Source organism: Microtus pennsylvanicus, chromosome 6 (genome assembly GCF_037038515.1).
Source record: "Microtus pennsylvanicus isolate mMicPen1 chromosome 6, mMicPen1.hap1, whole genome shotgun sequence".
NCBI classification, from domain to species: Eukaryota; Metazoa; Chordata; class Mammalia; order Rodentia; family Cricetidae; genus Microtus; species Microtus pennsylvanicus.
In genome coordinates, this window is record NC_134584.1 from 26705934 (window position 1) to 26729588 (window position 23655).

A 23655-nucleotide genomic window follows, 5' to 3' on the forward strand; every position below is an offset into this window, starting at 1 on the left:
TCTCAAGGAAATTTCTTAAAGTCTTAGGACTGGAGCTTTTCCTTAAGATGGTCTCAGGTTGTCATTAGCTCGTATGAATAGCTCTAGAGAGTGCAGAAAGGATGACTAGCTAGCAAGGACTAGAGGGTGACGGGTTTTAGTTAGTTTCTTAAGATATTAATATTTGCTTTTTTACTACATTTATGGGTGGCTAATATTAAAAGTTTTTTCTGAGTATGCAATAGCAACTTTAGAGGAGCAAGTACAAAAATACGAAATATCAAATAAAAACAGGATAGCTTTTATTGCTAAGACAAGCACAGGACATGAAAAAAGATAAGATAGTGGGAGGACTGTTGAATCTGTCAGACACTTAACAAATATGTTAGCACATCCATTACTAGTGTTCTCAACCCACAGTAGAAATCTATAGATTTTAAAGGCTGATGCAGTTAGTATTGTAGCATTAAGTTGAAGTTATACTCTGAGAGCGTTCAGAAATACTCGAAGCAGCTGGACTGCCTTGAGGATTTTACTCCTGAGTTGAATGAACCTCTCCATACCTACTGCTAGATCTAACCACAGGGATTAAGCCATAGATTGTTCAGCACCTCGGAAGACAGGCTTTGAAAACACGTCCCTTATTCGTGGCTTTCTTTTTCTCTTTCAGTTGAGTGATGTGTCTTCTCCAAGATCAATAACTTCCACACCACTTTCGGGAAAGGAATCAGTATTTTTTGCTGAAGCACCCTTCAAGGTATTCCTTTTCTATGTTCCACTTTCATAGCTGATGGCCCTGCTTTAATTTATACAATACTGTGCAAAACAGATTACACTTTTTGAGTCACTATTTTATGACATTTCACCACGAAGAGCCCCTTGATTATTTTTTCTGGCATGGACAACATAAATAAATCACATTTACTAATAAAATCGTTAATTCATCGAAGCAAGAGAGTAGAACGGTGGTTCTTAGAGTTGAAAAGACTGAAGAATTTGGGGAGATGTTGCGGGGGGAATTAAAGAGCTCTGACTTGAGTTCACAATGTGTTTTAGTCTTTAAAGTTGCTGAGGGCTAAAGAGATGACTCAGTGGATAAGATACTTGTGAATGAAGAGCTGAGATCAGATCCCCAGAATGCACTGAAGGCTGGGTGCAGTAACGTGGGTCTGTTATCCTAGAATTCTCAGGGGTTCCCCTGGAACTAAAGTTGTAGACACTGATACAACCTGTGGGTACTGGGAATTGAACCCAGGTCCTCTGGTAGAGCAGCAGCTGCCCTTAACTACGGAGCCATCTCTCCAGTTAAAACCAAACTGACAGTGGTATAAATTACCTCCTTCTGGTTGGTAGCACTCATCTCACGTAATTCTCTATATGAAATAAAGCATCCTGTATTAGACACTAAGTTAGAAAAAATACATTAATTGAGACAAATGTGGTGGTACCTGAAGTACCCAGCTAAAGAGGTGGAGGCACAGAGATCAGAAGTTCAGTGCCAACCCAGTATATGGAGAGTTCATGCCTAGCCTGAGCTTTGGACTTGGCTCAGTGATCGTGTTTGCCTAGTGTGTTAAGACTCAGATCATCCTCCTCGTGTAAAGACAAAAAGGATACCGGTGGGAAAATGCTGTACCCTAATACAGAACTGCTGCAGTTTAGCTAACAGTGGTTTATTGTGCTAATATCTCCATTTTGGCAAATGTATTATGAACACAGTCAAAAAGTAGTATCTTTACCCTGATTCTGTTAATGTTAACTTTTGTGTAACTGCCTTACAAATCCAAAATTTTCCAGGTATGAAGTATATTACAAAAAATGGGAAAAGGAAGAGTAAGGGTCTGAAGAAATGGCTCGGTAGTTCAGAGCAGGTGCTGCCTTGCAGGGACCCGAGTTCCACTCCCGGCACCCATGTCAGGCCGCTCCAGGGGATCTGGTCCATAAGTGAGCTGCCACATAAACTATAATTTAAAATGTAACTAGATTAAGTTCCTTTAAAGTTACTCTGAGAGTTGTTATTTTCAAAATTACACTCCGCAGTTGCTGATATTTTCAGAATTAAACTTTATCAATTCACTGTGTCTGTTATTTGCCTAGATTTTTAGCTGTTTTTCTGTGAGATTTTTCTGCAGCAGAGCAGCACAGCTCTTCTCTCAGCAGCTCACCGAGGGAAGGCGATTTGATTCTTAACGCATAATGAGCACATTTAGGGGAATTCTTTCAGTGTCGTTTTGTGTTTCTGCACACAGGCTGAGATCAGTTCTATCCAAGAAAACAAAGACAGACTGAGCGACAGCACGACAGGTGAGGACGGGAGAACTGGTTTTCCTTCCTTTGACCACATTTAGGTTTTACATGTTTCTACACAGAGAGCAGAGGCCAGTCACGCACTCTGTGTCAGGTCGTGAGAACCAGCCCATGCCCCTACTCTGCACAGGACTGCCAGCAATGCATAGGCTATGCTGTCTGCACTGCAAGGGGCCTTAACTTACATGTTAAAGAATTAAGTTTGGATGTAAAAAAAATCATTTGTCACTATCAATGAGTAGTCTCTATAATTATGAATAGCACTAGCGGAATAGTGACATTGCCTAGAGGACTCACGGTTTCCTGTCACCTTACTGTTGGAGACATGTTCAAATACCACGTCTAGTGCCTCCCATAGGAAGAATGGAGTTATTAGACCTACTTTCCATCTTAATATTTAGTGGGTTACAAATCCGCTTTCATATTACTTTAGTCTGTGTATTTATCTTATACATTTACACTGCTTTGAGATGCAGGACCATAGGTTTTAAGCTCTCAGCTTACAGCACCACATTCTCATTCCAGAGAAACAGCAAGTTCTGTCTCCAAGACAGTTGGAACCATGCTATGACCACAACCTAACTTTAACACCACAGGCTCCAAGTATACTCAAAGAGAGCACCTGCCAGTAAAACAATACAGTCCCAGTGGCTTCACCAAGGCAGGCTTCAACCAATGTGCCTTTTAAAAGTCTCTCCTAGGACCATAATTCTGAGGTTACTCTGTTCTGTGTAGTAAAACCCTCTCTCAAAAAGGAAAAAGAAAATTAGTTCTTTTTAAAGAAGATGCTAATATTTAGACTCATCGTGTCTCAAAGAATATAGTATCTTTAGAATTATATTTCAATGATTGTACATGATTTCAAATGTCCCCTTTGCTCAACATTCAGTTCCTTAGAATATTGTACATTTTATATGTAGATGGATTTTTAAACTTTAGAAATGAAATTTTCCAATTCCTGGTAAAAATCAATTGATATAACTGAATAAATGTTACATTGGATACTTCTAAAAACATCTATTTCAGCGATTCTCAGCTTGTGGGTCACAACCCCTTTGGGGGTTGAACAACAGTCAGATATCCCACATCACATAAACCTGAAAACAAAGATTTGGGACAGACATAGAGGTGTTGCTCCACCTACAGATAGTTTTTGGAGACAGAATAATTGAAACATGTTAATTGAACCAAAGAAATGACCCAACCTCTGTATGTTTGGATGGCTATATGTGTTCCCATGCAGGCTCCATTTCACCAGGAAGGACGGGGATAGGAGGAGGGGGTGGGGGAGGAAGAGACTTGTTGGGGAGTCATTTGCAGCGTTTCCAAGCATGGTGATGACGCCTGAAGTAATCAGGGTAAGAGACAAACCAGATGCAGAGAGATCTTTGAAAGGATTCACACCTGGGACATGGGGACAAAGAGAAGTGAAAATCACTATTGGTGTGGTACTTGGGGTGAATGGCAGGTACCCAGAGCTGCCAACTGCCACAGCCTGCTGTGCAGCTGTGTCCTGAAGCACTGTGCCAGCGATTTCACAGCAGGGACACACACTGGCAGCTCACAGCCGCCATCCCTCTGCCCAGCTGCGGAGGAATTAGAGGAAAAGCACTTGGGATTTTCAAACACAGCTTTACATTTCCTTTCTTTTCTTCCAAGGTGCAGACAGCTTGTTGGATGGAAGTTCTGAGGCCGACCAACAAGATCTTCTTGTCCTATTGCAAGCAAAAGTCGCTTCCCTTACCTTACACAACAAGGAGTTACAAGATAAATTGCAGGTTGGTAAACATATCGCTGACAGGCTATCCTGTAAAGTATTGGTGTGTTCAAGGGTAGTTGGGTACATTTAGTTTTAAATAGCTACACATTTCTTCTTTTCCTGTATAGTGTTTCTTTTTTCCAATATAGTTAACTGTAAAACTCTTAATGGTTTCAGGTTATTTAACAGTGTTCACTAATTCTATTTTTGGAAATTGCTAAATTATGTATAATTATATATAGTTTAATAAGTATAGCGACATAAAACTTAAATATAGAATATAGATACAGTTTATATAAATTAAGTTAGTATATATATGTGGTATACACAGAATGTTATATGAAAAATTTCATCTATAAATTTTATATTTCCATGCTTCTATATACTATATCTTGCTTTTTTGTTGTTTGATAGTTTCACATATTTATATAGTTGGTCACTTTCACCCTCCCATTCCTCTCTCAAGCCCCTCCCCCCCTGCTGAAGCCCCACTTCCACCAAATCGCCCTCCTGCTTTCATGTCTTCTGTGAAAACCCACAGATTTTAATTATAGGTTCCTGCAGAAGCTTAGGTAGGAGGTTATTTACTGGATCAAGAGCAACTTTACCAGTGGTTATACCACTGAAGTAAAAAATGGCACCTCCTCCTCCAACAATTCTTAACAGCTAGAAGTCCCTCGGGAAGGGGTGGGGCCTCATGGGCCCTATCTGCCCAGAATGAAATGCTGAAGGGCCCAACCTTGTGTGGGTCTTGTGCAGATAATCACATCTGCAGCGCATTCCCAAATGCAGTGGCTGTTTCACGTCTTTTTGCTGCATGTCTGCCAATCAGATTCAAGGGTTTGTTTGTTTGTCTTTTTGCTGCACACTTCCCAGTCTAATTCAAGGGTTTGTTTGTTTTGTTTGTCCCCCACCCCACCCCGTTTTCCCCACTCCCAGCCCCCAGGGTTTCTCTCTGTAGCCCTAGCTGTCCTGGAAAACTAGCTCTGTAGATTAAAGGCATGCGCTACCAGCACACAGCCTGGCTCAGGTTTTCCTCTCTCTTCCATGGTGTTCTCCGAGCTTTAGAAGGAGGTGATATAGGTGTCCACCGTTCCTTATCCCTTGTACTTTGTCTAGTTATGGATTCTGTATTAACTGTCACCCACCCATCCTAAGAAGCTCCCCTGATGAAGACGGGGAATAGCACTAACCTGTGATGAATCTATGCGTATAGACATGAGCATTGAGACTGTGATTATTTAGCAAGACTCAACAATAGTAGTAGGTTCCCTCTAACCCTGGGGCCTATGTTCACAGACCAAGTGTGAGTTTCTTACTGAAAGTGGGCTTCAAATCCAGCTAGGAGCATCGTGCCTGGCATGTCAATAGCCAGGAGAAAGGAAACTTCCACCTCCTCTCCAACTTGGTTTCTCCTTATCATGTAACCAAAGGATTTTTGGCAACTGGTTCTTACCACCAAGGTCTTGTGGGTAACCAGGAGCCATGTCAATAACCTGTAATGTTTTGGGGGCTTGGGGCTTCTCTGATCAAGAACTCATAGGGAGGTATTCCATACAGCTGGCTCTGGGATTTTCATTTAATAACCTCTTGTTTCTGGCAGGAGCATTTTCCATTCATGGAGGGCACTTGTATTCAAACCTTTATTTTTTAGATTATAATTTTTAATAAGCTTATTAAATAAATATGACTTTTTCATGTGTCCTTAGTTTTGTCTACTGATTCGTCCTTTTCCCCCCTTGTCCATATCCTCCTGCCCGCCTCCTCATTCAGAAGACCTTTACACATTGAGATTTTATACTTACATTTTTTAATGTATATAGTAATAGCCATTGATTAGTAAAATTGATCTCTAATCATCTTAAGAACCTGGTGGAAAATAACTATACAGTGCCTTGGGCAATTGAAATGATAAAACAAAAACAAAAATTTGAAATGATATAAAAAAAACAAAGAAAAATTTGAATTGGAGGTTCTACAGATGAAACAGTTAAAATGTTTTAAAATTACAGAAATGATCTGTGCTCATAGAACACGGAGTTCTTGCACCGTCGGTCTGCCTCCAGTGCCACAGACCATGTGTTTGCATGATCCAGGAGAACACATGCAGAATGATCACCCTGCTCATCCATACCTAAACCTCAGGTTGTCCCTCGCATTCCAGTGTGCACACCTAGCCACTCCTCAGTGTAACTGTCATTCCTTGTTTCTTTGCCAGGCCAAGTCACCCAAGGAAGCTGAAGCAGACCTGAGCTTTGAGTCTTTCCATTCCACTCAGACTGACCTGGCCCCCTCCCTGGGCAAGTCTAGTGAAGCCCCTTCCTCAGATGCCAAATCATCACCACCTGTCGAGCATGTTGATGTCAGAATCCAGCAGCTACAAGACAGTCTGCAAGCTTTGCAGAGGCAATTGGAGAGTTCTGAAGCAGAGAAGCAGCAGCTCCAGGCCGAACTCCAGTCCCAGAGGACAGACCTGAGGTGCCTGAACAGCGCAGAGATTTCAGAGAACGGCTCTGACCTCAGCCAGAAACTCAAAGACACTCAGATCAAGTATGAGGAGGCCATGAAAGAAGTCCTGAGTGCGCAGAAGCAGATGAAACTGGGCCTCCTCTCCCATGAGAGTGCAGATGGCTATTTGCAACTCCGAGAGCCGGGGGTTGCTGATGGCGAAGTTGGCATTCTAAAGCAGAACCTGCAGAACGCGCTGGAAGAAAGTGAAAGGAATAAAGAGAGGGTGAGAGAGTTAGAAACAAAGCTGGCGGAGAAAGAGAAGGCTGGGGCCGCTAAGCCACCTGCAGAAGAGTGTGAGGAGATGAAAAGCTCATACTGCGCTGTCATCGAGAATATGAATAAGGAGAAGGCGTTTTTGTTTGAGAAGTACCAGCAGGCCCAAGAAGAAATCATGAAACTAAAAAATACACTCAAAAGTCAGATGCCACAGGAAGCCCCTGATGACGCTGGGGACATGAAAGAGGCCATGAACAGGATGATAGATGAACTCAATAAACAGGTGAGCGAGCTGTCGCAGCTGTACAAAGAAGCCCAGGCAGAGCTAGAGGATTATAGGAAGAGGAAATCTCTAGAAGATGCAGCTGAATATATCCACAAAGCCGAGCATGAGCGGCTGATGCACGAGAAAAACCTGTCCAGGGCGAAAGCGGAAGAAGCACTGTCCGAAATGAAGTCACAGTATTCCAAGGTGTTGCACGAGTTGACGCAGCTCAAACAGCTGGTAGATGCTCACAAGGAGAACTCTGTGTCCATCACAGAACATCTGCAGGTGATAACCACGCTGCGGACAACGGCCAAAGAGATGGAAGAGAGAATAAGCAACCTCAAAGAGCACCTTGCGAGCAAGGAAGCCGAAGTCACAAAGCTGGAGAAGCAGCTCCTGGAAGAGAAAGCTGCCATGACCGACGCCATGGTCCCCAAGGCTTCCTATGAGAAGCTCCAGGCATCCTTAGAGAGTGAAGTCAATGCGCTAGCAACGAAATTAAAGGATTCGGTGAAAGAGAAAGAGAAAGCCCACTCCGAGGTCGCCCAGGTTCGAAGTGAGGTCTCACAGGTGAAGAGGGAAAAGGAAAACATCCAGACCCTCTTGAAATCCAAAGAGCAGGAAGTGACTGAACTTGTGCAGAAATTCCAGCGTGCTCAGGAAGAACTTGAAGGGATGAAAAGATGTTCTGAGACCTCTTCAAAGCTGGAGGAGGATAAAGATGAAAAGGTCGGTGAAGGTTCCTTGCTGTTAGGTTTCTGGCACTGAGTCCTCATAAGGCCCTTCCGATTTTCCTGTTCTAAACCTTTACAGAATGTGTTGGTAACAACCTGCATGAATACTCAGCCATCACCAAAACCACATTCATAGCAGGAAGAGCCAAGTATGGCAATAGACACCTGTAAACCCAGCACTTATAAATTGAAGGCTACCCTGGGCTATATAGTAAGACTCTTATCTTTCAAGTAAAAAGGATTTAGGATTTTTTTTAAAGATTGATCTGAAAACGCAACAGTACAGGTGCACTCATACACACAAATTAGAAACAGTAATGATTTACTACAAGCTTTGCTATTGTCTTCAGGTTGCTACTGTTGTGATCCTTCTCAAAACGCCCCACAGGCTTGCCTGATCCTATGGAGGCGTTTTCTCAGCTGAGGCTCCCTCCTCTCTGATGACTCTAGCCGGTGTCAAGTTGACAGAGAGCTAGCCAGTACAGCTAGTATTAGGGATCCAGGACAAGTGTGACGGGTCTCCTCGCCACCCGAATCACCCACCGCAAACACTGTTTTCCCCATCCCAGTTTTCGGAGGTATACAGATATAGAGTGATTGGTTGGAGGGAGCCAGCAATTTAGAGGTGCTTCTGGGTGTGATACAGAGGATGGAAGGAAGCAAAAAGAAGAGAGTTCAGGATCATCCTGTACCTGGATTTTCTCCCTTATGCTCTGAATGGCGTTAGAACCCGATTCGTCTTTCACCTGGGACTGCTGGGGCGACGTGAGAAATTGAGTTTACTCTATAGCGAGATGTCTAGAGGGGTTAGGGCTCCTTAGACTGACTGGTTGTCCATTTCGTTGGGAGAGCATGCAGAGCTTTAAGGAGCAGTCTAGGAGTTAAGCCCTCTGAGTATTTGGCTTTGTAGATGATGAAGAGTCACTTCTGGATTCAGAAGGAGCTAACGTTCCCTGTGTTACAAGGCAGATGTGGCAGATCTGTATTTGAACAAACAGTGTACTATATTTCTACTGCACCCCTTTCAAAGTAAGAAAAGAACTTTGGTGTTGTAGCTTTTCCTACCCTCGTACACTTAAAACACAATGGGCCTTATCTGAATGCACAGACTCCAAGGTCTTAACTGGTTTGTCTGAATTTGTTATGCTTTATTTTACAAATTTCCTTGAGCCGGGCGGTGGTGGTACATGCCTTTAATCCCAGCACTTGGGAGGCAGAGGCAGGCGGATCTCTGTGAGTTCGAGACCAGCCTGGTCTACAAGAGCTAGTTCCAGGACAGGCTCCAAAACCACAGAGAAACCCTGTCTCGAAAAACTAAAAAAAAAAAAAAAAAAGCGAATTGGACCAGCTATTCAAAGAAATGACTAATGTTGGAGGCCTAGAAATCTCTAGAATCTCGCTTCTGCAGATAGATTATTAGCCTACTAATTTAATTTTTCTTTCTCCCCAGATAAATGAGATGTCGAAGGAAGTCTTGAAGTTGAAGGAGGCCCTCAACAGCCTCTCACAGCTCTCCTACTCCACAAGCTCATCCAAGAGGCAGAGCCAGCAGCTGGAAGTGCTCCAACAGCAGGTGAAACAGCTCCAGAACCAGCTAACGGTGAGCGTGCTTCTTTTCTTGGCCTCTCGAGTTGCATACCAGCTCAGCTGGCCATGGCAAAAGAGATAGTCCAGCGAGCAGTGGACTCCAGACTCTATCAGTAGAGTCAATGTGATGGGTAGATGTATCTGTCACTGAGAAGGGAAAGTCAGGAGAGCGAGCAGATACTCACGTCCCTCATCCACTGCTTTTTCGCTCCCATCTTTCTGTGATGGCCATGCCTCAGCTCTGGCAGTGCTAAGAGCATCTTGTTGTAGGGGGTCAAGTTCTTAGGTAGTTGTGTATCTACATATTTGAAGACACTTCCTGCTTTTTCTGCTTATTTTACTACCCAGAAGGCCCACTTATATTTTTGTTTCCTTTGGCTATTTCAACAAATTCCAGCCTTGTTTACAAACAAAGTAGTTGTAGAGACCAGAATGCTAAGAATCGGTTCCATTGGACTACCATCAGAGCACAGCAGGGCTGCTCCTTCATGGGACTAGATAGGTGTCCAGTAGGGCTGAAATACCACATCGGGGGATCAGGCGGAACCCAGGACACGCCAGAGAGAGGGGTGTGGTGAAAGGATGTGCTTTCTGCTCAAAGTCAGAGGTGGGAACGAGAGACAGGACTGGGACCATGAAAATGAGGAGCAGCATTGCAGGGCATGTTAGGAAGCTGATGAAAACTGGAGAGGCTGGGCTGTTACGTGGATCCTTCACTCAGATATTAAAGACAACCAGGGGATGACAGAGGAGGATTAGAAAGGAAGCTACTGGCGGAGATTACGCAGAGCAGATGTAGTGGCGCACACTTGTAATCCTGGCATCCTAACACTCAGGAGGCTCAGGCAGATCACCGTGAAGGTGAAGCCAGTGTGGGATGCGTAGTGAGTCCAGGCTAGCCTGAGCTACATGGGACGACTGTCTCAAACCAGCCTTGTAGCATGAACATCAAAGCTTCAGGCATGGCAATGGACAAGCTAGCTCAGATGCTGACACTGGTGAGGAGAAGAGAAAAGGTATTGATGAGCAGGTGTAGGTTTGTTTAGGTAATTCATATTTTATGGTTTTCATTTGCTTAATAGAGAGAAGGGACTCATTCTCTTCGATTAGGTGAGAGGTGGCTGTTGACCATAGGAACAGTCATTGGGGGAAACTGTAGTTCTAACTTAGCAAGGAACAATGAATGCAGCAGCAGCAGTCATGAAGACCCTTGAGACTGAGACCATTCCTTGTTTGTGTCCTTGGTACAGATAACTAAATAGCTGAACTTCTTGGAGACTACAAGGCATTATCTGTGTACAGTACCTCCATTAAAAATGAATAGATTTTATCTTCAACTAAGTGAATGCCAATTTAGTAATTATAAATTTGCAAATTAAACACAAATAAACAACTTAAGATCTCTTAAAATGAAGTATACCCATAGCTCAACAACTCTGAAATACTTTCATTTTGCCTTTCATCTATTTTCTTACAGCATTCGCTTACAGTGACTCTCTCTCTCTCTCTCTCTCTCTCTCTCTCTCTCTCTCTCTCTGTGTGTGTGTGTGTGTGTGTTAAATTGGGATGGTAATAAGTACTTTTTCCACGGCTGTTCTTCTAGTATTGGCATACTAAGATATCTAGAATAGTGACAAGCATTTAGAAACACAAACCAGTGAATTTAACAAATCTAGAAGCTTTCTGTGCTAACATACGGATGCAGATGTGTACCGCCTGAGTGGTCCACCTGAGTGACAGATGTGTAGCACCTGAGTGACAGCTTTTCATACGTAATATCTGCATCTTCAAAGACCCCTAAGCTCATTAGTAATGTCAGGTTGTCTCTTTCAGGAATGTAAGAAACAACATCAGGAGGTCATATCGGTTTATAGAATGCATCTTCTGTATGCTGTTCAGGTATGGTAACACCAGAGGCATCCTGAAGAAATCTGTCATCCTAGCCAAGCAATGTCACACACCTGTCATCCCTGAAATTTAGAGATAGAGGCAGAAGGACCAGGAGTTCATTGCCATCCTTTGCTACGTAGTGAGTTTGAGACCAGCCTGGGCTACATGCAACCCTGTCTCAATAGTAACAGTAATAAATGGGGCAGCAGGTGTTGCCCAGAGTGCCACCGTCAGATTAGCAGGATGAACTAGAATTAGAGGAGTCTCCTTTTGGGGAAACCTCAAATGCCTTTTGCGTAAGATTTTGTGTCAAGCCTATGCCTTGCCTACTGGTGGTGGGTTCATTATTTACTAAGGGGGAATTATCACTAAGAAAGATGTATCTGTCTTTCCCTATCAGGAAGACCCAGGCTTTATTTAATAAGGATGCCAGTGTCTTCAGATACCCTTCAGCCCTGCCTTGCCATTGTGTTTGCTTCTGGCTAGCTGGGCTCACACAACTAAGACCACAGGTACCCTTTACTGAGGATTTGGGTAGATTTAGTCACCTCCCAGAGGAGAAGCAGGGAGCTCTCTTTGATTCAACTCCTCATGGAAATGTGAGAATTGATAGCACTGATATTCTTCTGAACACTGTGGGGAGTTAGGAAAAGGCTGAGTCTCAGCCATCTCGCTCCCCAGGGAAGAAGGTGCCAAGATCTAAGGAAGTTCTAATGCGTATTGTCTGTGTGAATTTTCTAGGGCCAAATGGATGAAGATGTCCAGAGAGTCCTGAAGCAGATTCTCACCATGTGTAAAAACCAGTCCCAGAAGAAGTAAACCGGACGCATTGGCAGGACTCCGCCCCTTTTGTCGCCTGTTTTTGTGTTAGATCTGGAGTTGTCGCCGACCACTGCCATTGTTCTTATCCATGGTGTGCACTGTGACCTAGCGCAGCTTCTTTTCCAGAGGTTTCTGGGGACTAGCCCCAGGAGAAGATGCTCTCCTCAGAACTGCGTGGGTACTTCAGACCAGCAGAGGTGATGGTCCCTGTCATCTCTTCAGAATCTACAGCTGGGATCAGCTATGCCCCAAACTCTGCCCTGCCTTCCTTGGTACCTGGCTATCTGAGTGATGTCCCTGAGTTAAAGGGTGCATAGTCCTTGCTCTCTGCCCTTGGGCCATGCCATTCAGCATGGGGGAACATCTTTGCCCTTCCCCAACCACGATTTAATTTCTAACCAAATTAGAATAACATTAGAAGTGAGTATTTAAGATCCTTTATCCTGTGGATTTAAAAATGCAGATTCCATCTTTCTCCCTCCAGCTGCCTTACACGTCCTTGCCCTCTTTGTTGGTCTCACAGTTTGGTGAGAACTGCTAACTGAACTACAAGTTTCAATCCGAGGGTGAACGGTTCTTAAAGGTTTCTAAGTAAATCAACATATTGCAAATTTCCTATGCAAACTTGACTCCTGCTGTTATCCACAAAGCTCAGGAAATCCAAATATTTGTGTTTCAGCAAAGGACAGTAAACCATGTGTTTACAGCCAAAAGAAATGCCTCATGGTTCCTAACCTCAACTTTTTTAAAAGGTTTTTTTTTCTCTATGATATTTTTATTGGCATTTAAAGATGTTTTCATAGCTAAACCCCGAAGTGAGATTAGATTATATTAACAATATTTTTAGATAACCATGCTTAAGATTTCTTAAAAATGTCACTTTTTCCTCAAAAATTTTCAGCTATAGCAGAGGGCCAGTTATATATTCCAAACTCAACATGAGCTGCCAACAGTACCCCTAGAATTTTCTAGTCTACTTATGAAGTCCTTCTTTTGCCAGTTGACTATCTGTAAACACCCCAAACTCTAGCTCCCCATAAATGATTCCTGGAACGACTATTAGTTCCAGCCAGTGTCTTCATGTTGAAAGTAAATGCCCGGCATGGTAACATGGTGCACAGCAAAAGTCTTGAGGGAAAATATGTCTGTTGACTTTCAGGTTAAAGTAACGTTTGACTTGCTTGCAGCTTCTCCTATGGCCCCGATCATGAGGGAGCTAAGTGGGATGCAGAACTTTTAGTACGTTGCTAAGGGTAGAGGCCCACTCTGACAGGTTCAGTGGACGGCGGGGCTGCCTAGGCTCTGAGGCGCATGGCTGAACTGCCTGTGTTCATCTGTATTAGGTAAAGACCAAAGCCAGCCAAACAAAAGTGGCTTCAGGTTGGTGGTGTTCCTTTTCTTGAGTTGTCTAATTACAGTTCAGCATTTCTCAAAAGTGCTCCAAAGAAATGTGAAAGGATTTGTCTCAGAACTTAAGGAGTTACAAAGCCACCTCCCCTGGTGCCCACCCCACAGGATTGCTGCAGAATGTAAAACTTGAGACATTTTGTAGGATGCCTGACAACATGTAGCCTTTTTCTTGTTTCAGGATGCATATTTATTACAAGTATTCTGGTTAAATATTGAAAAGATATATGCTGTAGTTTAGCATTTTTATCTTTGTAATTTTCAGAAACTCTTGCAGAAAATAAACCTGGTTCATTTTTTCATCCCTTTTGTCAATTTGCGGTGTATTTGTGAGCAGATCTGTAGCTCCAGTTGATTGGCTTAATAGCGCCTGGGTGTGATGGTTTTTACATCCCGCTCCATCCTTGACCAGTGGGAGCTGTCCCCGCCATACCACATAAGATGACATCATCCTGCCTACAGGCTCCTGGGTTCATCCTGAACTCTGTTCCATTCAGGCCAGTTTGGGGCATTTTGTGTCATATTTCTTTAATTCAAAAGTACTTGTTATATATACTAGATATTTTCCTGCTTCTATCTCCTTTATTTTTTTCTCTTATTTTATTTTTAATTTATTTATTTATTTATTAAAGATTTCTGCCTTCTACCCGCCACCGCCTCCCATTTCCCTCCCCCTCCCCCGATCAAGTCCCCCTCCCTCATCAGCTCAAAGAGCAATCAAGGTTCCCTGCCCTGTGGGAAGTCCAAGGACCACCCACCTCCATCCAGGTCTAGTAAGGTGAGCATCCAAACTGCCTAGGCTCCCCCAAAGCCAGTACATGCAGTAGGATCAAAAACCCATTGCCATTGTTCTTGAGTTCTCAGTAGTCCTCACTGTCTGCTATGTTCAGCAATGAACATGCTTTTTCAGACCCAGGCCAGCTGGTCTTAGTGGGTTCCCAATAGAACATCCCCATTGTCTCAGTGTGTGGGTGCACCCCTCGTGGTCCTGAGTTCCTTGTTCGTGCTCTCTCTCCTTCTGCTCCTGATTTGGACCTTGAGATTTCAGTCCGGTGCTCCAATGTGGGTCTCTGTCTCTGTCTCCTTTCATCGCCTGATGAAGGTTAATATTCAGGAGGATGCCTATATGTTTTTCCTTGGATTCACCTTCTTATTTAGCTTCTCTAGGATCGCGAATTATAGGCTCAATGTCCTTTATTTATGGCTAGAAACCAAATATGAGTGAGTACATCCCATGTTCCTCTTTTTGGTTCTCCTTTATTTTTTTAAGTTTTTTAAAATGTAAATACATCCTCCTATTTTATTAATAAGAATAATTCAATTCTAGGGGATTTGGAGACTATTTTGGTGGTCGGGAAGTAGAGGCAGAAGAATCAGGAATTCAAGGAATACCTTCTTTAGTTGCATAATGAGAGATTCTGTCTCTAGAAGCAAAGAAAACAAAATATCAAACCTCTTGTAGGACCTTAAAATCAAAATATCCAATGAGAAATAATTCAAGTAGTGGTGTTATTTATCATACTATAACATCATCAATTCCCTCTACTCATAGTTGGAGTCTTCCTTCTCTGCCACAGCTGTTAATGATGCAATATATTATACATTGAAACTTGATTTCAAGAGAAGCATGTGTGTGATACTCAGTTTGCTTACTTGAACCTTTAATGTTCCCCTCCCTCCACCACCACTATCTCCTAAAAAAGTAAAAAAAAAAAAAGAAAAAAAGAAAAAAGAAAGAAAGAAAAGGTAAAGGCAATTGGAGTTATTTCTATTTTAGGTTATCAAATACATGTTCCCCAAGAGAACAGTTGACATCACTGGAACCAATCCACCAACTCAGACGATGATGTCATGTGGACAGATTACTGGGCAGGGGATATATCCCTCCATGGTTAGGTGTCAGGCTACAACTTGGATAATTAAGTAAACTAAAAACAGACCTTTCTCTTCTGGCTCCCAGCCCTCAGCTAACCTCTCCAGAAACCACAACTATTAAATGGGTGACCTGAGACAGTCTTATGTAGGAATGTATTTTAATATGGAGATTCTTTCTAACTGCAGGACAATATTTCCTAGTGCTGTGATTTGGTTAACTGCAGGCTCGATGATGAGTCTTTAGTCTGTTAAACACCTTGTGGCTGTAAAAAGTGGTCCATCTTATGCACTTACAAGTGAGGACTTTGCAGGTAATTTTCAAGTAGACCATTTTTACTCTACCTTCCCATTATAATCCTGGCAATATGGAGAATAAAGTATTGTTGACATCATCATATTAGTGAGAAAGAATAGTCTTATCCTTCATAGTGGATGAATCATAGAATATTTGTTCTTCTATAAACTGTTAAGACAGGCTCCAGAGCCCTCAATAACTAAATCCACTCGTCCTAAGATAAACATATGATACACTGTGGGGAGAACCTCCCAAACATGTTGAAGCACAACTTTTTGCACTCTGACAGCTCTGGACTGCTGGGTGCTGACAGCAGCAGAAACGCTGCCCAACAGTGATGGAGGTGATGCTCTTTGAGCAAAGTTAAAAAGCCGACTGCAAGACAAAGAGCCGGAAAGGGCAGCAGACTCGGGAAGAAGTGGGAGATTTCCGCCAGCAGTTCAGGGCTGAGAGCTGTTGAACATTACAAAAGGGCATGGGAGACTGGAGAAATCAAAGACCAAAATGAGCTATCATGATGGCCACCACAAATAGTATTTGAAAGCAAATAGGGAATGAGTTCTGACCTATGGAGAGGCTTCCAGAAGGACTTATGTCCCAGGAGATGGGAGTGAGTAAGAATGAAGAGAATCCTTCATTTTTATTATAAGACAGGCCCTAAAAGAGGAAGAAAACACGGTTAAGAGTTTACTGTCTACCGGATTGTACAAGATGTATGGGAAAGAGAAAAGAAAAGGCCATAGCCAGAAAAGATAGGTAGTAAAAGCTCCCAATGTGTTACCTCTAGAAGTTTTGGAAGCTGTGCGTTTAAGTCATGTCAATTCTGGTAGGAAGAATAAGTTTTCTCCAAGAGGTCTATTTATACAAACAAACTTTGAAATCTGTGGTGTTTTGAAAGAAGATGGCTCCCATAAGGAGTAGCACTCTTAGGGGGTGTGGCTTTTTTGGAGTAGGTGTGGCCTTGTTGGAGTAAATGTGTCACTGAAAAGTAAATGTGGACTTTGAGGACTCCTATGCTCAAGCTATGCCCAATGTGGCACACAGTTCACTTCCTGTTGCCTGTGGATCAGGAGGTAGGATTCTCAGCTACCTCTCCATGCATGCTGCCCTACTTCCTACCATGATGACAATGGACTAAACCTCTGAAACTGTAAGCCAGGCCCAATAAATGTATTCCTTTAAAAAAGGTGCTGTGATCATGCTGTCTCTTCACAACAATAGAAACCCTACCTAAGACAGAATCTATATGAATAAGTTGTTCTGTACAGGGAAGAGGATAATTTAAATGGCTTATTAGTTGACCATCAGATTGTCCTGGATGATCATTAGGATGGGCCTACTCTAACTCCAGAACTCCTAGAAGTATTCTGATAGCATATATTTATTTGTGTTTGAGTTTGTGAATATATATGTGTGTGTGTGTGTGTGTGTGAACCTGTGTGCCATAGTGCAACATGTGGAAGCCAGTGAACACTTTGTGCTCTCTGGCTTCTGTTCTCTCCTTTGATCGTGTGGGTCCTTAGGAGTAACTCAGGTCGTCAGGTTTGGCAGCTCGCACCTTTACCCACTGAGCTCCATCATGCCAGCTCACCAGGCATCCTTTAAAGTGGAGGAAAGAACAGGAACTCAAGGGAACTTTGAACATACTGCCTCAATAGCTTTGAAAGCAGAAGGAAAAAAAACATAGCTAAAATGGCTGTCTTCTGTGCATTCTTGCCCAGTTACACAAAATTTGGTCTCCAAAATTGTAGGTGTTTTTTTTTTAAGCCAGTAAGTTTGTTACAGAAATGAGAGGGAACTGATAACAGTCCTTACACTTGACTGCATATATTAAATGCTATTGATAACATACTGTTCACAAGGTGCGTCAAACTGATCCTGCCACCTTGTAGGTATTGAGGAATCACCAGGTAGGTGGGAAAATTGCCTACAAGGCCTTGTTGCCCTGTTTCTTTCCCCATCCAGTGTTGCAGAATGTTATTTTATGTGTGTTGCTTTTGTTTACACTGCATTTGTTTAACTCTGTCACACTGTGATTCTTTGCCTGACTAAAACACCTAATGGTCTAATAAAGAGCTAGACAACCAATACTGAGGCAGGAGCAAGGATTGGTTCAGAGTGAAATAAGGTGTGGTGGTTTGAATAAGAATTGTAGTAATAAGGGGCGGCGGGGCTGCGTCCCCAACACCCCAAGCCGCCTGCCCTGCCCGGCTAGCTTATGCCCCGAAATAATTACACAGACACTGTATTCTTTTAAACACTGCTTGACCCATCTCTATCTAGCCTCTTCTAGGCTAACTCTCGCACCTGGACTAGCCCATTTCTTATCATCTGTGTAGCACCGGTCTTACCAGGAAGATTCTAGCCTAAGTCCATCTTGGGTCGGAGCTTCAGAGCTTCATCGCGTGTGTCTGCCCAGGAGCCGGGAGCATGGCGGACGTCTGCTCCCGAGAAGAGCGCTGTGGAGTCTGAGCTCACTTCCTCTTCCTCCCAGCGTTCTGTTCTGTCTACTCCTCCCACCTATCTTCTAACCAATGAGATGGGCCAAGGCAGTTCCTTTATTGCTTAGCCAATGAAATCAACAGATTGACATATGACACTCCCACATCACTTCCCCTTTTTCTGTTTAAACAAAAAAGGCTTTAACTTCAACCTAGCAAAATTACATATAACAAAACAGTTATCAAGTAAAAGTTACATCAGAAACATTTATACATATAACAAAATTGACCTTAAATCTCTATCAATGCAAATTATTCATACCTATATCATTTCCCCCTTTAAATGTAAAAGAACATTTATAAATAATATTTTGGGAACATGGGCGCAGTTTTTTCTCTCCAAACTGCTTCCTGCTGAATGGGGGCGCTGTTAATCAGATCATTTAGGGTGTAACCTGTGTGCCAGGTTTATCTCAGTTGGCAGTTGAGTGACGTAATTTTTTGAGGGCGTTCACAGGAACATTTCAGGAGGTCGTGGTCTATCATACCAAATCGGGATAGAAGAAATCCAAAGGGTCTGGTCCTCTGTGAAAACAAAAGAAGACTCTCTCCAAAGCATCATATCCTTAGACCCAAATTCTGATATCATACCCTCATGATATCCGTTCTGGTTCCACTGGGCAGCCCATATAATGAAATGTCTCTCTGTACTTAGCTCCTTCACAGTCAAAAATTTTAAAGAAAACACAATGTACATAATCCAGACTTTCTGTGAATTTTTCATTTTTACGCGGCTTATTTTTCTTTATTTTAATCTCTTAACTATCTGTACTCTGTCTCTTTAAAGACTTTACTTTTACTTTTTTCTTTTTAAACCATTAACTTTATTCTCTATATTCTTTTTCTTCTCTCTCCCAAGCCTACGTACATTCATCCAACAGTGTGACTCATTTAGTGGTCTGAATCTGTCCTATTGTGAATCTGCAATTTTTTACTATCCAGGAGCACTTTTGATTTGTGCCTTTAAATCACTAGACGCTTAAGAATCTAAGCTGTGACATTCCTAGGTTAACTTTTTGCTTTTTGAGCATATATCTGTAGACCAGTAGACCAGGCTGTCTTTGAACTCTCAGAGATCCGCCTGTCTCTGCCTCCCAGGCATTGGGATTAAAGGTGTTTGGTACTACACCTTGAACTCACAGAGATCTGTTCGTCTCTGCCTTTTAGGCACTGGGATTAAAGGCGTGTGCTACCACACCTTGAAGTCACAGAGGTCTATCTCCCTCTGCCTCCCAAGTGTTGGGATTAAAGGTGTGTACACACAACAACTCTCTTCCTTTTTTTTTTTTGTTTTTTGCTTTAAGAACTTCAACTTTCAGCTTGCATATATTTTAACACACTTTAAACCATTCAGAAGTTTTCTCTGTCTTTGAATCTCTCTTTACTGTATATCTCTCTTTTTCTGACCACGTGAGTCTTTAATTTACCGAGCAATATCAGTAGGACTAAAGGCGTGGCTTTGCCAGCTAGATCCAGTCCATTCCTTAGCTTTCCAGCCTCATGGCTGGTATACAGGCTGCAGCCATGTTTATAGCCACACCTGACGTTTCAAGGTCCCTGCCCGCCAGCGAGCTACAACAGACAACACTCAAGTCCTCTCTTGGTAGCCGGCCCTCCTGCCTCAAACAGTCAGAGTTTGCCCTGGCAGGACAGCCCAGAAAGCCGGCATTTTTAAACAGCGCAGCTTTTTTCCTGCTACGGCTGAAAACTGAAAAGCATGTGTTCAGCTTTTCGTCAACACCGTTTAAGTGTTTCGTGGCAGGACCTCTTAATGAGCTGCAGGGTTTTGCAGCTGAAGCTGAGTCAGGAAGCCTCTCTTATATGAGAGCGCTTGCTTGCCTCTAGCAAGCAGAGCAGACCCAAGAAATTGCCATAAGAAACAGGCTTTACTCTATTCTTTTCCAAGCTTTCTCAGGCTTTCTGTGGACTCAGTAAGCCACACGTCTGGGCGTCATTTGTAGTAATAAGGGGCGGCGGGGCTGCGTCCCCAACACCCCAAGCCGCCTGCCCTGCCCGGCTAGCTTATGCCCCGAAATAATTACACAGACACTGTATTCTTTTAAACACTGCTTGACCCATCTCTATCTAGCCTCTTCTAGGCTAACTCTCGCACCTGGACTAGCCCATTTCTTATCATCTGTGTAGCACCGGTCTTACCAGGAAGATTCTAGCCTAAGTCCATCTTGGGTCGGAGCTTCAGAGCTTCATCGCGTGTGTCTGCCCAGGAGCCGGGAGCATGGCGGACGTCTGCTCCCGAGAAGAGCGCTGTGGAGTCTGAGCTCACTTCCTCTTCCTCCCAGCGTTCTGTTCTGTCTACTCCTCCCACCTATCTTCTAACCAATGAGATGGGCCAAGGCAGTTCCTTTATTGCTTAGCCAATGAAATCAACAGATTGACATATGACACTCCCACATCACTTCCCCTTTTTCTGTTTAAACAAAAAAGGCTTTAACTTCAACCTAGCAAAATTACATATAACAAAACAGTTATCAAGTAAAAGTTACATCAGAAACATTTATACATATAACAAAATTGACCTTAAATCTCTATCAATGCAAATTATTCATACCTATATCATTTCCCCCTTTAAATGTAAAAGAACATTTATAAATAATATTTTGGGAACATGGGCGCAGTTTTTTCTCTCCAAACTGCTTCCTGCTGAATGGGGGCGCTGTTAATCAGATCATTTAGGGTGTAACCTGTGTGCCAGGTTTATCTCAGTTGGCAGTTGAGTGACGTAATTTTTTGAGGGCGTTCACAGGAACATTTCAGGAGGTCGTGGTCTATCATACCAAATCGGGATAGAAGAAATCCAAAGGGTCTGGTCCTCTGTGAAAACAAAAGAAGACTCTCTCCAAAGCATCATATCCTTAGACCCAAATTCTGATATCATACCCTCATGATATCCGTTCTGGTTCCACTGGGCAGCCCATATAATGAAATGTCTCTCTGTACTTAGCTCCTTCACAGTCAAAAATTTTAAAGAAAACACAATGTACATAATCCAGACTTTCTGTGAATTTTTCATTTTTACGCGGCTTATTTTTCTTTATTTTAATCTCTTAACTATCTGTACTCTGTCTCTTTAAAGACTTTACTTTTACTTTTTTCTTTTTAAACCATTAACTTTATTCTCTATATTCTTTTTCTTCTCTCTCCCAAGCCTACGTACATTCATCCAACAGTGTGACTCATTTAGTGGTCTGAATCTGTCCTATTGTGAATCTGCAATTTTTTACTATCCAGGAGCACTTTTGATTTGTGCCTTTAAATCACTAGACGCTTAAGAATCTAAGCTGTGACATTCCTAGGTTAACTTTTTGCTTTTTGAGCATATATCTGTAGACCAGTAGACCAGGCTGTCTTTGAACTCTCAGAGATCCGCCTGTCTCTGCCTCCCAGGCATTGGGATTAAAGGTGTTTGGTACTACACCTTGAACTCACAGAGATCTGTTCGTCTCTGCCTTTTAGGCACTGGGATTAAAGGCGTGTGCTACCACACCTTGAAGTCACAGAGGTCTATCTCCCTCTGCCTCCCAAGTGTTGGGATTAAAGGTGTGTACACACAACAACTCTCTTCCTTTTTTTTTTGTTTTTTGCTTTAAGAACTTCAACTTTCAGCTTGCATATATTTTAACACACTTTAAACCATTCAGAAGTTTTCTCTGTCTTTGAATCTCTCTTTACTGTATATCTCTCTTTTTCTGACCACGTGAGTCTTTAATTTACCGAGCAATATCAGTAGGACTAAAGGCGTGGCTTTGCCAGCTAGATCCAGTCCATTCCTTAGCTTTCCAGCCTCATGGCTGGTATACAGGCTGCAGCCATGTTTATAGCCACACCTGACGTTTCAAGGTCCCTGCCCGCCAGCGAGCTACAACAGACAACACTCAAGTCCTCTCTTGGTAGCCGGCCCTCCTGCCTCAAACAGTCAGAGTTTGCCCTGGCAGGACAGCCCAGAAAGCCGGCATTTTTAAACAGCGCAGCTTTTTTCCTGCTACGGCTGAAAACTGAAAAGCATGTGTTCAGCTTTTCGTCAACACCGTTTAAGTGTTTCGTGGCAGGACCTCTTAATGAGCTGCAGGGTTTTGCAGCTGAAGCTGAGTCAGGAAGCCTCTCTTATATGAGAGCGCTTGCTTGCCTCTAGCAAGCAGAGCAGACCCAAGAAATTGCCATAAGAAACAGGCTTTACTCTATTCTTTTCCAAGCTTTCTCAGGCTTTCTGTGGACTCAGTAAGCCACACGTCTGGGCGTCATTTGTAGTAATAAGGGGCGGCGGGGCTGCGTCCCCAACACCCCAAGCCGCCTGCCCTGCCCGGCTAGCTTATGCCCCGAAATAATTACACAGACACTGTATTCTTTTAAACACTGCTTGACCCATCTCTATCTAGCCTCTTCTAGGCTAACTCTCGCACCTGGACTAGCCCATTTCTTATCATCTGTGTAGCACCGGTCTTACCAGGAAGATTCTAGCCTAAGTCCATCTTGGGTCGGAGCTTCAGAGCTTCATCGCGTGTGTCTGCCCAGGAGCCGGGAGCATGGCGGACGTCTGCTCCCGAGAAGAGCGCTGTGGAGTCTGAGCTCACTTCCTCTTCCTCCCAGCGTTCTGTTCTGTCTACTCCTCCCACCTATCTTCTAACCAATGAGATGGGCCAAGGCAGTTCCTTTATTGCTTAGCCAATGAAATCAACAGATTGACATATGACACTCCCACATCAAAGAATGACTACCATGGACTCATATATTTGAATGCTTAGACAGCAGGGGGTGGTACTAATTGAAAGGATTAAGAGCTGTGGCCTTGGAGTAGGTGAGGACTTATTGGAGGAAGTCTGTCACTGAGAGGTGGGCTTTGAAGTTTCAAGGGCCTAAGGCAGGCCCAGTGTCTCTTTTCCTGCTGCCTGAGGATCCAGATGTAGAACTCTCAGCTACTTCACATCTGCCTGCATGCCACTATGCTCCCTGCCATGATAACAATGAACTAAATCTCTGTAAGTGTAAACAAGCCCCAATTAAATGTTTTCCTTTATAAGAATTGCCATGGTCACGGTATCTCTTCACAGTGATAGAGCCCTGACCAAGACCTTAAGACGTCTGTACTATCTGTACTAGTTTGTTTTTTTTTTTTTTTCCAAGACAGGATTTCTCTATGTAACAGTCCTGGCTGTCCTGGAACTCTGTAGGCCAGGCTGGCCTCGAACTCACAGATCTCTGCCTCCTCTGCCTCTGGGTTTAAAGGCATGTGCCACCACCACCTGGCCCTAGTTTGCTTTTTTTGTTGGTATAATAAATATCATAACCAAAGCAACTTGGGGAGGAAAGGGTTTGTTTTATCTGACAGCATACAGCACATTGCTGAGAAAGTCATGACAGGAACTCAACCAGGGCAGGACATTGCAGAGACCGTGGAGGAATGTTGCTTATTGACCTGTTCCCAAGCTCATGTCTGACTACATTTCTTAGGAAGCCCAGGCCCACCTGCCTAAAGATGGTACCGCCCA

The 23655-nt window shown here is 43.1% G+C and overlaps 1 protein-coding gene across 2 annotated transcripts in view; it reads left to right on the forward strand.

Moving 5' to 3' along the window:
• The window catches only part of Rai14 (retinoic acid induced 14), a 128164-nt gene extending 114382 nt beyond the window's left edge, over window positions 1-13782 (forward strand). For both annotated transcript variants that reach the window (XM_075975885.1, XM_075975886.1), the window contains 7 exons: window positions 650-736; window positions 2229-2283; window positions 3946-4064; window positions 6264-7769; window positions 9225-9374; window positions 11195-11260; window positions 11993-13782. In XM_075975885.1, coding sequence (XP_075832000.1) covers window positions 650-736; window positions 2229-2283; window positions 3946-4064; window positions 6264-7769; window positions 9225-9374; window positions 11195-11260; window positions 11993-12070 — 2061 coding nt within the window. In that variant the 3' untranslated portion in view covers window positions 12071-13782. The remainder of the gene's footprint in view (window positions 1-649; window positions 737-2228; window positions 2284-3945; window positions 4065-6263; window positions 7770-9224; window positions 9375-11194; window positions 11261-11992) is intronic.
• The last annotated feature ends 9873 nt before the right edge of the window (window positions 13783-23655 follow it).